This window comes from Xenopus laevis, chromosome 3S (genome assembly GCF_017654675.1).
Source record: "Xenopus laevis strain J_2021 chromosome 3S, Xenopus_laevis_v10.1, whole genome shotgun sequence".
NCBI lineage: Eukaryota > Metazoa > Chordata > Amphibia > Anura > Pipidae > Xenopus > Xenopus laevis.
In genome coordinates this window covers 31,817,036-31,832,723 of record NC_054376.1, presented here as the reverse complement: position 1 = coordinate 31,832,723, position 15,688 = coordinate 31,817,036, and the positions used below count along the sequence as shown (strand labels likewise).

At 40.6% G+C, this 15,688-nt stretch overlaps 1 protein-coding gene across 5 annotated transcripts in view; it reads left to right on the top strand.

Annotated features, from left to right (window-relative positions):
• Nucleotides 1-13,455, top strand: part of add2.S (adducin 2 S homeolog) — a 50,167-nt gene extending 36,712 nt beyond the window's left edge. For 3 of the 5 annotated variants that reach the window (XM_018255186.2, XM_018255189.2, XM_018255187.2), the window contains exons 9-15: nt 3,929-4,105; nt 5,098-5,346; nt 5,557-5,676; nt 5,881-5,970; nt 8,787-8,946; nt 9,695-9,820; nt 12,779-13,455. In XM_018255186.2, the coding sequence (XP_018110675.1) occupies nt 3,929-4,105; nt 5,098-5,346; nt 5,557-5,676; nt 5,881-5,970; nt 8,787-8,946; nt 9,695-9,820; nt 12,779-13,074 (1,218 nt within the window). In that variant the 3' untranslated portion in view covers nt 13,075-13,455. The other 2 variants (XM_041588171.1, XM_041588172.1) reach the window with 2 other exon arrangements.
• Nucleotides 13,456-15,688: the final 2,233 nt, after the last annotated feature.

Sequence of the window (15,688 nt, the reverse complement as noted above, 5' to 3'; positions counted from 1 at the left end):
TCATACAGACGTGTAATAGAAATTCCATTGAGTACATGAATATAAAGGTGCATAAAGTGAGCCCTAGATGTCATATTCTCAAGTGGTCCCTAGGAGATCCAGTCCAACATTCATGTACATAGGCCAGGGGGGATATAACTCTGTTTTCATTGTTTAATTTCAGAGTGTGTACAACATTTTGGAAAGCATGGCCACCCTTTGTCATTGCACAGTGAAAGCAACAAACATGGTCTTATATCCACTTGGCACCTAAGAGATGCCTTACTCATATGGAGCAAATATACATTTTCTACATCGACAACATTGCAACAGTACCACCTAACCCCCTACATTTACATGAGGCATATTTACCCTTTAATGAAATATCCACAATCACCATCATTATTAAAGTATATCTTGTACCTATACATACACAGAAAAGTGGTTTATAATGCAGGTCTTTCTAATAAAAACAACACAGGATAAAAAATAATGGTATTTATTTCATATCATTGTATATGTAACTACATGCGATGCACTGGCTCACAAGTGGGCTGGTATTGATCACTCACAATACGGGGTATTTAAACAATTAACATAATGGCGGAAACTATCATGCTGTAACCATGGCAACTGCCAGGGAACGGCTTGTGTTGGTCCCCCCCTATAGTGTTGCGAAATCACAAGTGGTTAAGAAAAAGCTTCTTCTTGGAAATGAACGTAGAACAGGAGAACGGTGACATGAGAGCATGACCTACTGGCCAGACAATAATACTGCAGGCAGGAAAGATTAAAGAAGCTAAGAAATAAATGGAACTTTTACAAAAAAACAGCATCAAACTAAATAAATTCTGATACCAAAGGGAGACACTTCTCAGAACCATAACTCACGTGTTAGGTGAAACCCCCGTCATTTTGTTTTTTAGCTTTTATGATTGTCAATTATTTTTTGTACCTATTTTAGGTTTCATTGTAACAATTTTCAACCTTTTACTAATTTGTTTGGTACCATAAACATGAGAAAATGCTGCTTTTGCTACTACAGCTATGGGACCTTTTATCCAAAATGCTTGGGACCTGGGGTTTTCCGGATACGGAATCTTTCTGTAATTTGGATTTATATGGAAATCATTTAAACATGACATAAACCCAATAGGATTGACCCCCAATAAGGACTGTTTTAGCTAAGATCAAGTACAAGGTAATGTTTGGTTATTACAGTAAAAAAGGAAATATGTTTTAAAAAATGTTATTATTTAATTAAAGGAGACATATAGGATAAATAAAAAAAAAAAATTTTTGTAGGCAACTGTGAGTTATATATGGTGTTGCTTTTACATGGTGCTAAAAATTAATATGATATTTAAAAATAGCCCCTTTATTGGAGCTCCCTATAGATGTTCTCTGGTCCTTGCCTGTGTTTCAAATGAGGGGTGGGCGTGTCCTAACGTTCCATGCCAGAAGCACAGTAGAAGGGGGACAGCCAATGACAGCCCTGCAATCGCACAAGCACAGACAGGCTTCAGTTCCCTATCAGGTCTTGTTAGCTGCTGATTGGTTCCTGTCCTACAGTGCAGTGAGTTGAGAGCCGCCAGCTCCTCTCCACAGCCTGGGAATTCAGGGAGCAGGAAGTGGAAGAGAAGGGAGGAATTATTAGGGTATTTGCAGAAATATTCAATAAATCAGCCAGAAACACTACTTTTTTAAGCACAATTCTTCTATATCTAAATGAGTACATTCTTATTTTTTACACAATATGTCTCCTTTAAAATGGAATCTGTGGGAGACTACCATCCTGCAGTTCGGAGCTTTCTGGATAACAGATCATATTCCTGTACTTTTTTCAGCCCTAAATATCCATCACAGCATCACATCTTGTTTTCTGGCCCAAATAAATCCTTTGATGATAGTATAGTTTGCTTATTGTTACAAACGCACGTTATTATTTTTAGCACATATTTATATTTAGCATTTAAATCTTGCTTTACAGCGTAAGTCTTCTGAAAACAGAAGGTATTTACTTGCCTCATGCCATATACATAGCACTACCTTACAGAGCCGGAACTAGGGGTAGGCAGAGTAGGCATGTGCCTAGGGCACAAGGCTGGGGGGGGGGGCAGACACGTACCTTCTCTGTCTCTTACTCCTAGTCCATTCTCCTCTCTCCTCTCAAAAATGAGAGTTTGACTGCCATTATGGGCAGAGACGTGCAAATCACTCCTTTATTTCCCTTGTGTCAGAACCGCTGGTTTTATAGCACAGATACAGCCTAATAGTTCAGAGCCATATATCCAACTTGCAGAGAGCCTGTTTCGATCTTGTTAGATCTGATCAATGCAAGAAATTGGAACATGTCCTCCCCAATCTTGCTTTACTAAACTTATTCCAGCTGGGGTGGCATATGAAACAGTGGTTTGGGAATCAATTTATCAATTTATATATGGTCATTAATTAATTTTACTAACTACAACCAATTGGGAGAATTCATTTGATATATAATTTATTAGCACTTAACTTAAAATGAATTATCTAGAAGTCATTGGATTAGTTGCAAACCAGATACTCAAGCACTTTATTAAAATATTATCCCTGGGAGAATCAATGCATTTATTTATTGGCACTGCACTTTAACATATATCACTTATCAATAAGATTAATTTTTAGTAATTCATATGAGCGCTTTATATAGCTATCAATTAATTTGTATATAATCAATCAAATGCACTAAATGATTGAGCTCTAAGCAGCAATTTAATGAATTGATTCTATAGCACAGGCACTTTAGATTGGTGGTATTTTATAGTTGATAATTTATTTTTCTTAACTCCGGCGGTTGTTGTTTTTGGAAGTATAAAGAGAATCAACTCTGGAAGACCATTTGTAGTACTTGATGGAATAGGGGTTCTTTTCTTTCTCTTATTGTGGCATATGAAGCTGAAATGACCCTGCACCACTGGATTAGGGATGTAGCGAACTGCCGATTTGGTGTTCGCGAACACCGTTCGCGAACACCGGCAAAAAATGCGAACGTTCGCGAACAGTTCGCGAACTTCGAACACCATAAAATCGTTCGATTCGAACGATCGAAGGATTTTAATCGTTCGATCGAAGGATTTTCATTCGAATCGAACGATCGAAGCCATTCGATCGAATGCTTTTCATTGGATCGAATGCTTACAATCGTTCGAACGAATGGAAATCGTTCGATTTTTAGCGGTCGAAGGAATTCGAATGGTCGAATGGTCGAACGATCGAACGCGAACTCAAACTGCGAACGTTCCCAAACGTTCGCGAACAATCGGCGGACACGAACGGTCGAAGTTCGCGCGAACTAGTTCGCGGGCAAACAGTTCGCTACATCCCTACACTGGATCTCTGAGGTTGATTATTGGGGCTAAAATACACCACTGCACGTATCCAATAAGAGCTTCACTTTCTCATTTTCTCATGTCTCTCCCCCTGTTGTGTTCTGCTGGACTACACATGCTTCTTACATAGACTAAAATGAATAGGCAAATCACTGAGGGGCACTCTATAGTCCGTTACCCTGCCAGCCTGCACTTCAAACATAAAACACCACGTTAGAACTGGTCTGAGTGCAGCAGAAGGGAAACTGCAGCTTAGTTAACAATGGTTTAAAGACTAATGCTATAATGCATCCGCTGTCATTACAGGACACGTAAAAAAGTATGCAGTCCTATAATATTTGGGAATATCAGCGTATTTTTGCCTCCTGCTATTCACATCGTTGTGTTTGCCTGGTGGATATAAGTAAAATAAACAGTGGAAGGCAGGGCATTATCAGGCCAGCACTAGATTCACCACATGTGCCCTTAGTCCTCTTTCACTAGAACATGATTGCAGACAATATGTATATACAGTATGTTGTACATTACAAATTACACTTTTTAGTGGTGTTTAAAGTGATTTTGTCTGATTTGTGTTTCAGGTGTTAGCTGTGCCCAGTGCCGGAGGCCCAGATAATCTAATCCTGCTGGACAGGGAGAAATATTGTCCCCATGAAGTTGGAACAGTGGGCTGGGCTGGAAGCAAGTTTGGACCCATGCAGAAGAGCAGACTGGGGGAACATGAATTTGAGGCACTGATGAGAATGATGGATAATTTGGTAAGTCTGTAGAACATTTGGAACAGATAACAGTTCTCTGCTCCATACGAGTGTACATCTTAGCACATGAGCCTGTGACCAGCATACACTGTAAGCCAATGAGAACCTTGCTACTGGAAGCATTAAAGGGAGAACTAAACCCTTAAAATGAATGTGGCTAAAAATGGCATATTTTATATAGTGAACTCATTGCACCAGCCTAAAGTTTTAGTTTATCAATAGCAGCAATGATGCAGGACTTCAAACTTGTCACAGGGGGTCACCATCTTGGAAAGTGTCTGTGACACTCACATGCTCAGTGGGCTCTGAGCAGCTGTTGAGAAGCTAAGCTTAGGGATTGATACAAACTATCAAGCAGAAAATGAGGTTGGCCTGTAATATAATCTGATGCTACAAGGCTCGTTATTAAATTCTGATGCTAAATGCACTAGTTTTTGTGCTGCCATGTTTTAATTAACAGGATTAATTATTAATCAGCCTTATATTGTGACATTCATATTATATGTATTCAGTATATTGTGAGTGGGTCCCTAAGCTTAGAAAACGACAGCAGCACAGAGCATGGGCAGTGAATCAGCAGAAAAGAAAATGGGGAGCTACTGGGGCATCTTTAGAGACACAGATCTTTACTGCTAAAGGGCTGTGGTTGCCTTGGACTGGTACAGAAGCCCAAAACATAATGTACAACATATCTTCTTTAGTTAAGCTTTACTTCTGCTTTAACTAAGATCAGTCCTCATGGCCTAAAAGGACATGGTAAGGGGGATAATTCTGCTGCTTTTACTGTAAATATTGCCTGAGGCACCCCAAAATTGGACATGTAAAGTCACATTATAAATTGTGGAAACATTATTACATCATTTTCTGTGCAGTGACGGTGACATTACTGCTTTATAGCTTTGTGTTATGCATGCTGTTTTTATTGTTTGTTTCTTTTCTCAAACCCAGCCAATTTACTTCTAATGGTGTTGTTTTGATTTTCTTTCCATTAGGGTTACAGAACAGGTTACTCCTACCGCCACCCGTTTGTTCAAGAAAAGACTAGGCACAAGAGTGAAGTGGAGATCCCAGCCACAGTAACGGCTTTCCTTTTTGAGGAGGAAGGGGTCCCTATCTCCACCCTGCGGCAGCATGCCCAGAAGCAGCAGAAGGAAAAGACCCGTTGGCTGAACACACCTAACACTTACCTACGGGTCAATGTGGCTGAGGACAATGTAAGCAGCCCTAGGAGCAAGACCACGGTAAGGAACCATGTCAATTAGGTCAGAGCCTTCAAACTCTGGTGTGTCAGAAAAAGGCTTATATATAGGTTCAGCATAGATCAGTTCAGTAACCTGTGTATAAGTAATATAATGGGGTGCCGTAAAGCTATACCAGTTATAGCTATGAGATAATAAGAAAATGTGATATTTTATATAGCTTTTCTTGCTTGGTGCCCTATCTATCTACAGTGGCTGAAAGCAGACGAAGTGGTTAAACCCAGTAGTGGAGTGCCCATCCGCATCGAGAACTCAAATCAGTTTGTGCCACTTTTCACTGACCCAAAGGAAGTTTTGGAGACAAGGAATAAGGTAAGAAATAGAGTTCTCTGTGTTAAATGCTGCATCAGTTGCAGTGGAACTAAACTTTGGCCAGTATCTGCTGTGTCTTTTTTGCCTTGTCTTCTTCAACATCCTCTGCTCTAAAACTATCATTTTATTACAGAAATTCCTGGTTAAAGTTGCAGAGATAATAGAATCCAGCACTTCCATAACAATGTATATTTTACTCCATAGATAAGAGAACAAAATCGCCAGGATATTAAGTCTGCTGGACCCCAGTCTCAGTTATTAGCCAGCGTAATAACTGACAAAAGCAGAAGTCCGGTAAGAACATTTTCCCCATTTTGTCTATGTTACTTCTAAGGGGGATGATTGGAATGTACACATGCATTATAATTAATTAAGGGGCCTGGAAATTTAAGGTTCATATTTATTATGCTGGAAACATTTTACGGTTTTTTTCTTACGCCGGAAGCAATGTAAAATAACGTCAAATCCTGCGTTTGCATGTGGTTATATTACACACACCTTCGACATTTAATTTCCGCAGATTTTTACACATTTTTCTTGTGAATTTTGTTTTACATAGTATAATAAATATGCCTCTTAATCTCAGCCTCACTGATCCTTACAACATGAACACAAGACGCTATCCATTTAAATGTATTAAATTGTTATATATTCTTCTAATGGGTCCATATGTGTGACACACCAGACGGTGGAACAAAATGATTTTATATAAGTTGTGTAATTATATGGCTTAGAGTCATTTAAGTACTACATTATTTGTTTTACTTATCTTAATGCCAGCCATTACAGCATAAATGTGTGCAATAGAGATGTGTGGGTTGAGAACAACTAGCCCATAACCTGCACCCAGGGCCGCCATTAGAAATTACTGGGCCCCTACAACAAAATTTTCAGGGCCCCCTGGGCCCCGCCCACCACGACCCCCAAGCCCCACCCCAGATCCCGCCCACTCCACACTACAGTTAAAAGACCACATAGACATCAGTGCTAAAAAAGGTAACCCCCCCCCACACCCAAACACAAGTTAAAAAAAGCTATTGATTGTCAGGCCCCCTTATAAGTCGAAAAAAACATTGGCGCCAGGGCCCCCCATAAATATTTTAATTACAAGTAAAAAAACAATTGATGGCCTTTGCCCCCCCTCCACAAGTTATAAAAAGCCATTGGTGATCTGGGGCCCCCCCTGCAAGTAAAAAAAATTGATGGCCTGGGCCCCCCCCCAAGTTATAAAAAGCCATTGGTAATCAGGGGTCCCCCTGCAAGTAAAAAAAGGAAATTGATAGCCAGGGCCCCCCCACAAGTTGTAAAAAGCCATTGGTGATCAGGGGCCCTCCTGCAAGTAAAAAAAAGAAATTGATAGCTTGGGCCCCCCCCCCCCACAAGTTGTAAAAAGCCATTGGTGATCAGGGGCCCTCCAAAAAAATTGGCTAGATATCCCCAAATTTAAAAAAAAAAATACTTGCCAGGGCTTTGTCTCTAAGGGGGGGGACCGGCAGCACACTGAGCTGAAATCAAGTAAGTGAGAATGGTCGGGCCCCCCCTTAGACAGAAAATCCTGCGGGCCCGGGACAACTGTCCCCCCTGTGACCCCCTGATGGCGGCCCTGCCTGCACCTGCCCAACCCGTGCATGCCCGCACATGGCTTTCTCCCTCCATTTATAGGCCTGCACCACCCTGCCCCACCAATGACATTACAAAAGGGGCAGGGCAACCATGTGTCTATAAAACCGGAAGTTGGAAGCCGGCAGTGTAAGGTCGCAGGCAGGGAGAGCAGGCAGAAGAGCTTGACCCGCAAGTGGTGTGCCGAGGTTGGTCTGAACTCACCTGACACGCGGATATTGTCAGTACATAGTTTGCAAAACAAAAAATGACAACCGTTGTTATTGAATCTATAGTGTAGAACAAATCCCAACTAGCAACGTTGGCTTGGGGTCAAGGAACACGGCTTTATTGTTTGCAAAACATTGAGCTCATTTATAAAAGTGATGGGCGAATTTATTTGCCAGGTGCAAATTCTTGGCGAATTCCCACGATTCGCCGCTGGCATAAAAAAAAATGGACTCCGGCGCCAATTCACGAATTTCGCGGGAAATTTTTCAGCTAAGCGAAACGCCCCAAATTCGCCCATCTCTATTTATAAAATATTCTGTATAATTATAACTATAAAGAGATTATTATGATTTCCCTCCACAAATTTGTGAGAAAAATGGGGATCTCCAAGAGGTTGCCAATGTACCCCCTACAATAGTAGCTAAGGAGTTATAGTCCCTGGTGGTGACAATCTGTTCCATTCATTAGCCCACCAATCTCACCTTTCCATAGCGGCACCTACAGTAAATATCACAGATGAATACCCCAATCCAGGGGTGTCCAAAAGTTAGATCGGGATCTACCAGTAGACCTTTAGCTGGTGATCAGTAGATCTCAAAATACTTTTCATTCAGATATTTATTTTGATAAGGTTCCATAACAAATGGGTGTTTCTTAAATATAACAATATACATTTTCACATAAATCGGTATTTAAGTATTATTTTCCATGGAACATAATGCTAACAATACTTGTATAGATGTAGATCATAATGGGACAACATCACTAAAAGTAGTCCTCGCATTACTAAAGTATGGGTGCTCCTGCCAAGCCCATTGGTCACTGTAGCATATACAAGTGAAAATAAAGACTAGAAATATAAAGCCATTGTTGAGTTGTGACACCAGAAAATGCACATAATGAATGTCACAAGGCTGAATTTCTGATACAGTAAAACTCTGAGGGTCAAGTATTAGCTTTGGTCACATTGAGTGTAAATAGCAGGCATCTTAGACTATGTTAGATTTGAATACTCTTATTTGGTTGTATTCTAGCAAATGAATTTCTCTGGACATTATTATGAAATAATGAACTTCGCTTGCTTAAAGCCCATCCCTTAATAGATGTTTGTACCACCAGAGTGGAGAAACACTGGGGACATTGCCATTCCACTCTATATTGCTACAAAAATGGAAATAATCTGATGGGACAAAACATGTCTAAAAAGCCTAAATGGTGATCATGTAATACATCTGCATATAAAAATAGGTGATTTCAAGTTAACCATGTTTTCTTTGTAGTCTGCAGACAGCCACTTGGCTTCAGGAACTGTACCAGAAATCAGACAGGAGCCATTAGAAGACATTTCCCCTGAGCCACCAAACCCCTTTAGCCAACTGACTGACCAGGAGCTAGAAGAGTATAAAAATGAAGTGGAGAGGAAAAAGCATGTCCTTGATGGTAGGTATAGAGAGGGCCTGTAACTACCAACACAATGTGGACATTCTAAGTCAGGGATCCCCAACCGTTTGAATCCGTGTACAACATTCAGAAGTAAAAGGAGCTGTGATTGGCCATTTAGTAGCCCCTATGTGGATTGTCAACCTTCACTGGTTTTTAAGCAGCCAGAACTTCCAAGCCTGAAATTTAAAAATAAGCACCTGCTTTGAGGCCACTGGGGGCAACATCCAAGGGGTTGTAAAGCAATATGTTGCTGACAAGCTACTGGCTGGGGATCACTGTTCTAAGCATTATGTTTTAAAGGGCACCTGATCGCAAATAGATTATCCCCAACCAAAGTTGAAAACGAATAGAGCCTGCACTCTGGTTGAGGGTAACAGGAAGGAAGAGGCTCCTTGTTGGAGCAGCCATGTTAGGGTACACAAATGCGCATAATGAGCGAATGCCACAACTTGCTCATTATGCTGGTGACATCAGAAGAGTAGTTATGCACAAGCGATCTGACTGCCATGGACGTTTTTTAAAAAAAGTGTGGGCTCTGTTAACTAACACTGTTGGTTGGGGATAATATATTTTGCCAACAGGTGCCCTTTAAGTGATGTGCTTGATCTTGGATGATGAGTACATGTATCTGTAATTTTAATTTATGAAACCATTGGCTGTTTTATTTGTATATGGGAAGCATTATAGGGCCCTTTAAATTTTAACTGTAATATTATATCATAATCTTTTATTATATCTTTTATAGATCCAAATGAGAAGGAACCAGCTGAGGATGATTCACAGCCGTCACTGGTGACCCCACCCACTTCTCCTGTCAGAAGTCCCACCAAAACCACAGTCCCTGTTGTTTCTCCTTCCAAATCGTCAGAAGGTATGTGGAACAAGCTCAGTGTCTTGATCCTGAGAATATCTATGGATGCTCTGCTTCAATCCCCATGCAAGCTTGTAAGGCACAAACATACACAACATAACTTTTTGGAAATGTTAAAATGTAGAGATTTTAGCAAATTTTGCATAAGAGATTTTGGGTAGTAGAAGAAAGACATTAAGCAGGAACTCCACAGCTCATATGAGTGTTGGAGATGTATGAAAACTTGAAGAATAACTCTATAGTTCTGGGGATATTTATGTCAGCCAAAAGTATTCTTCTAAAATTTTAATCTGACCCTTATTGGGGAGCTAGCCTCACATTTTGTGCAGAACTGATTAAAGCAGTGCACTTCTACATTATTTACATTAATTTACATTCATTAAATGCTATGGTCAGGCATTTAGCCCATTGATCAGCTGAACTGCCTACAGTATTTAAATGACTGGACCTCTTGCATGAAGAAACCTTAGATCAGGACAATTTGGCCATTGATATACAGTCTGCATCCTAATCACACACCAACTGAACTTGCATGTGCAAGAGTTTAGTAGTTCCTACTCAGGTACACATAGAGTCTCAATCTTTTGCTTTTCAACAGCCAAATCATAAAAAAGGTACCCTTACAGGGCAATGGGTTATATTTACCCTTTAAATAGAGAACTGTGATTTGGGTGGAGGGAGAAGGACGACTTCTAAATTGGGCACACTTTTAGCTAAATAATTCTGCAGAATATGGAACATGAGCAAATTGGCAGATTATCATTAAGTCTCCACAGTAGTTAAAAAACTGACGTTTTAAAAAGGTTTAATTAAATGAAGTACGCACCAGTTTACAAATGGTGCCTCGTTTTCTTGTTATTTCAAGGCAGTGGAAAGCACTGTAAAATTGTATCACACACAAACACACACATACAGATCTGATACTGTCACTCCCTAAAATGCAGTTGCTCATCTTGGAAAAGTAGTATTGTCAGCCGCAGGGCCGCAGCCCTGTCCTCCTTCTCCCTCTGGGACACATCCAGTTCTTCCTGTACTCATTGTGGTCATACTTTGTCATTGTGCCTTTGTGTGTGTCCCCACAACCTCTCCCTTCTCTTTCCATGTGCTCTCTCATGGCAGGAGTCACCTCAGACTCTGAATACCTCTCTTTGTAGTAAGTATGGCTGAACCCACCTTGCTGCTTTTTCTCACTCCTGTTTGCTTCTCCGGAAATATTCTCACCTTCCGTTCTCAGCACATTGCAAGCATCTGGTTACCCTGGATCGTAAACTAAACATCTTATAACTAGATGAATTGGCTGCAGAAACATTTTCATGACATGTACAACAATATTTCCAGGGCCCTAAATTATCAGTTCTTGTGAATTTAATTTACAATCATCCAATAAATGTAAAATATTAAAGTGATATATATGTACTGTATATATATATTCTACTGCGAGACAAGTTGTAGGGTTCTAGACCCTTATATAATTGACAAAGAACCTGTGAAGATAAGAAGAAATTCTATGACCATTTCATTAAATTTGTAATTTGTTCTTGAATCATTTCTTTTGTGTTAACAAATCATTAAGCAGCAGAACTGTTATACAAGAAAACAAAGGGATTATGGATCATTGGCATGAGGCAGACAAGTATTAAAATCCATTATATTATAAATACACTATCTGTAAATCTAAGGCACCATTGGACCTTAAATAGCAGGCTCTAAGCCAAAAGCTCATGTGTTGGTTAAAGGATAACCAGATTCAGCAATGATGCTGCAATGTTAACAATGATATAAAGAACTATACTATATAATAAACCATATAGCCTTATGTTCTAAACCAAGGATGCCACTCATAGCCCTGCAGCTGATGTGAACTGCAACTTCTGTTATTCCTCAGCAAGAATAAATGGTTGTGTAAGTTCCCAACAGTTGCCGGACAATGGAGCTCATGTACAAACGCTGAGCATATTTGCTCCAGGGCAGTCAGTAGCCAATAACAACAAATCAGCAGTTAGCAGAAAGAATAACAAAAGCATGATTGGTTGCTGTGGGTTACTTCACTAATGCGTGACTGCCCCCTGTAAGAAAATAAAACTGGGCAAATTTGCCAACATGGCAAGCAATCAAACGTTTGTTTTCTTTGCTCTGCCTGCAGCTAGCTGAACATACCTAATCGCATATTGGTTGCTATGGGTTACTGCCCATATGCCAATTTTCCCAGTGTTTCTTAAAAAGCCCAAGTATCACCCCTGCTTAAAACAAAAAAAAATGAATTGACTGTAAAATGAGTTGTGCTTTTAGCTATAACCGTGTGGGGATATAATCTGAGTGTTACGTTTTTCTTTCCAGGCTCCTGGGTAGACATGCATGTTGTATGCTGGTATCACAGGGGATGGTCTGCTATTTGCCCTGAACTAACACATAATTACTAATGCACACCTTGATCACTAACTGCTGAAATTGCTTGGTTACCCTAATGAAACTTAACCTGGGGGAAACCTGTGCTTTCACTTATGGCTCAATTTTAATTATATTGAGAAATCATTTGTTCTCTAGTGGTTTAAGGATAAAATTTACATACCTGCAGTGTGCATTCTTCCCTCCATAATAAGTTATTTCATCATATTATGTGCTACTTGCACTCTCTGGCTACTAAATAATGAATTTGTGAATAAGCAAGTCCTAGGCTCCCTTCCAATATGAAGTAGTATCACCTGAACCTTCTCCAAGAAAAAGTAAATTCATGTGAATAGCATTTATCACAAAAAATAACCCAATGCAAAAATCAAATATTGTGCTCCCATTTTCTATAGTTATATATTACCCATATAGATGACCTGAATGATTGTGTTCCCATGCTCTGGAGGACCCACACCTTCTCAGCTTAGTTTCCTATAATAATAATAAAGGCATAGAACAGAGAAAGACATTTTACATCTCTAGTAACATTCATATTGTGTCTTTGCAAAGGAGCAGGGAGAAAAGAAGAAACCTCAGTACCTACAGACTTGGCCACCACGGAGGAGAAAATCCCACCGGCTGTGGTGTTAAATGGTAAAGAGGAGGATCAGTCTCCTCCTGAGGAAACGCCACCCAAAGCCACAGATACAGAAACTCCTAAAGGAAAAAGCGAGACCGTACCAAATGCATCCCCAGAGGGATCTCCCACTAAGTCGCCTTCCAAAAAGAAAAAGAAATTCCGCACCCCATCCTTCCTAAAAAAAGGAAAGAAGAAAGAAAAAGAGAAAGAAAAGACAGAGTCTTGATCTTCTGACAGAGGTCTTATCAAACTCTCTATATTTATATATAAGTTCCCTTACTTCCATGACTGTGGCAGCCAAAGGGAATAAACAGACCCCTTCTAAATAAGGAAACAAAGGTGAGATGGGCTGCTTATTCCTTCAGGAATGGATGCTATGGGTGTTCTCTGGGATTTGCCTATATTTTGCTGGTGCAGAGAAGGGCACTGCCTCCTGGGACAATCCGGCATACATCTAACAAAGAAAATAATAACTTTATCCAGAAATGGCTTCCTCATAACATCACTGGGCTTGTTATAGTAAACTGTTTGCTTTTATTGTTTCTTTCAATGATTTTTTTTTTGTCTCTGGTATGCTAGAGTAAAATAAACCTACACTTGTAATTCTGCTTGTGTCAGTGACAAATGAACCCTGGAAAGTTAGGGCAAGCTCAATGGTGGTAAAATTGTACAATTAGGAGGAGCTGGGGTATATGTAGGCTACTTCAGAACTGCTTGTCATACCCAGGGGCGATTCGCCAATGAGGCGACTTGAGACTGTCGCCTCAGGCGGCAGCGCCCCACTAGGTACCAGGGGCGGCAAAAATGCCGCTCCTGGTACTTTAAGAGCCGAATTTCCGGTTTTCAAACTGGAAATTTGGCTCTTCTAGCGCAGAGAGCGCAGTTAGGCTCTCTGCGCTAGTGCACTGGCCCTCTCTGCTGCCCCGGTGGACCCACCCAGACCCCCTCAGGCGCAAAAAAGGTAAGCGCACGTGGGAGGGGGGCGGCAGCAACTGCTGCTGCCTTGGGCGGTGGAGGGGCCAGGATCGCCCCTGGTCATACCTAAATCAAAGCAACACAGCAGATGTCACTCTAGCCAGGATATCTAATCTGTGTTTTTTGAGATAACGTTCAGCTCCAGTTCACATGATCCTACTGAAAGCCATCTGGGGGTGCTTGGAGTTGGAGTTTAACAATATATGGAGAACCACAGATTGACCATGTCGGCACTATAGGTTGCTAGCTAAAGCATGCTTCCATTTGTAACATTCATAAATATATCCTGTATACAGGAAATCCCTAACGAGACTTGGTGAGTAAAAGGGTTCAACCACGTCTGAAAGATCATTTGTTGCTCGATATCCACCCCTTTCCATAATCACTGGGCTGCTGGGTGTGTCTGCGTAGAATTGGATACGGATATACGGATATAAATAATAACACATTGCTATCAGGAAAACAAATGTTTTATTTACTCACGAAAACACCTGAAAAAAGTTACTGCCGCTTTTTTAGCAGCAATAATGAATATATTGTTATAATTGTGTTTCAATCCACTTAATTTCTTCAGAAACTGAGTCTAATGGCATGAGGTTTTGTTTGCTCCCAATCAGCCTGTCAGCACATACATTGTCAGCACACACACAGAGTGAATTTTACTATGGAAGCTCTAAAGTATACACAGCATCAAACTGGGAAGTCCAAGGCTTACGGGGCTGCCACCTCAGGGGTCCCCACCAGCTCAGTTGTGCAGTTCTCCCCTTGCCTGTGCTGCAACCCTCACTCCTTCCCCTGTGTGTACCTTGTTCTTTTCTGTTGTGGCTGCGATCAGAGCCAAATACGCAAAAAGAGGCATCGCCAGGCTGACCTCAGCTTCAGCTCTGCTGTGTGTGTGCGCGCTCAGGCTGATCAGATTCAAATAGATTGTATAGGGACACGGAGCAGATCAGCTTCTCTTGGCCTGCAAAAATATGCAGGCTGAGAGTAGCTGAGCCTTTCAGCCTATGTGCCCACAGCTAAGGCTTGATTGTTGTCTGTAATCCAAATGTAGCGATAAATACTTCACAACCCTGCAGCCTTGGGAGATAAGAAAGGGTAAATTGATCTAATATTCTACTTTATCCTGTTTAATATTCTATACACTGTTAAACTGTGTTGTGTATCTCTATGATAGTCATGTGATAAACCCATTTTTTGTAACTCTTTTTCAGTGTTTCTTGTCATATCTCCATGTCTTAGGAAAACAGGGCTACAGGGTTGTTACTTAAAAATGTTACAATAAAAGGATTTCAATTACACAAATGTAAGAAAGTGGATAGGGCAGTGTGTTCTAAGGCTAGTTCCACGCGGTTGGCTGATATCGGCCTGAAATACTCAGGCCAAAAATCAGCCCCTAACGTGGGCAGTAGCTTCCATTTATATTTGCATAAGGAACCATTTTGTCATCTGCAACACAAGCACATTTGTTTTATATTTCTTCGCCGAAATCAGCCGAGTGTGTTTGCGCCGGAGCCAACATAATGGTCCCTTATGCCAACAGAAGAGGAGGCTACTGCACACGCGTAAGGGCTGATTTTCGGCCTGCCTATTTCATCAGGCTGATTTCAGCCCCCATGTGGCATTAGCTTAAGAAATATGCAAACAGAAAAGTGCCTGTAGTTTTGAATAATTAACATAAAATCCAGTGTTTACAGCACTAAACATGTACATAGTTTTCACGCAACACTATTTATATTCTGACCCTTTAATTATTCAGATGCATTAATACTTAATTATTTATGAATGCTACAAAATTCCCACCCCTTGGAACAAGCATGTTTTACCCATTAAAAATGTGCAGCTTACATTTTGTATTACTTGCC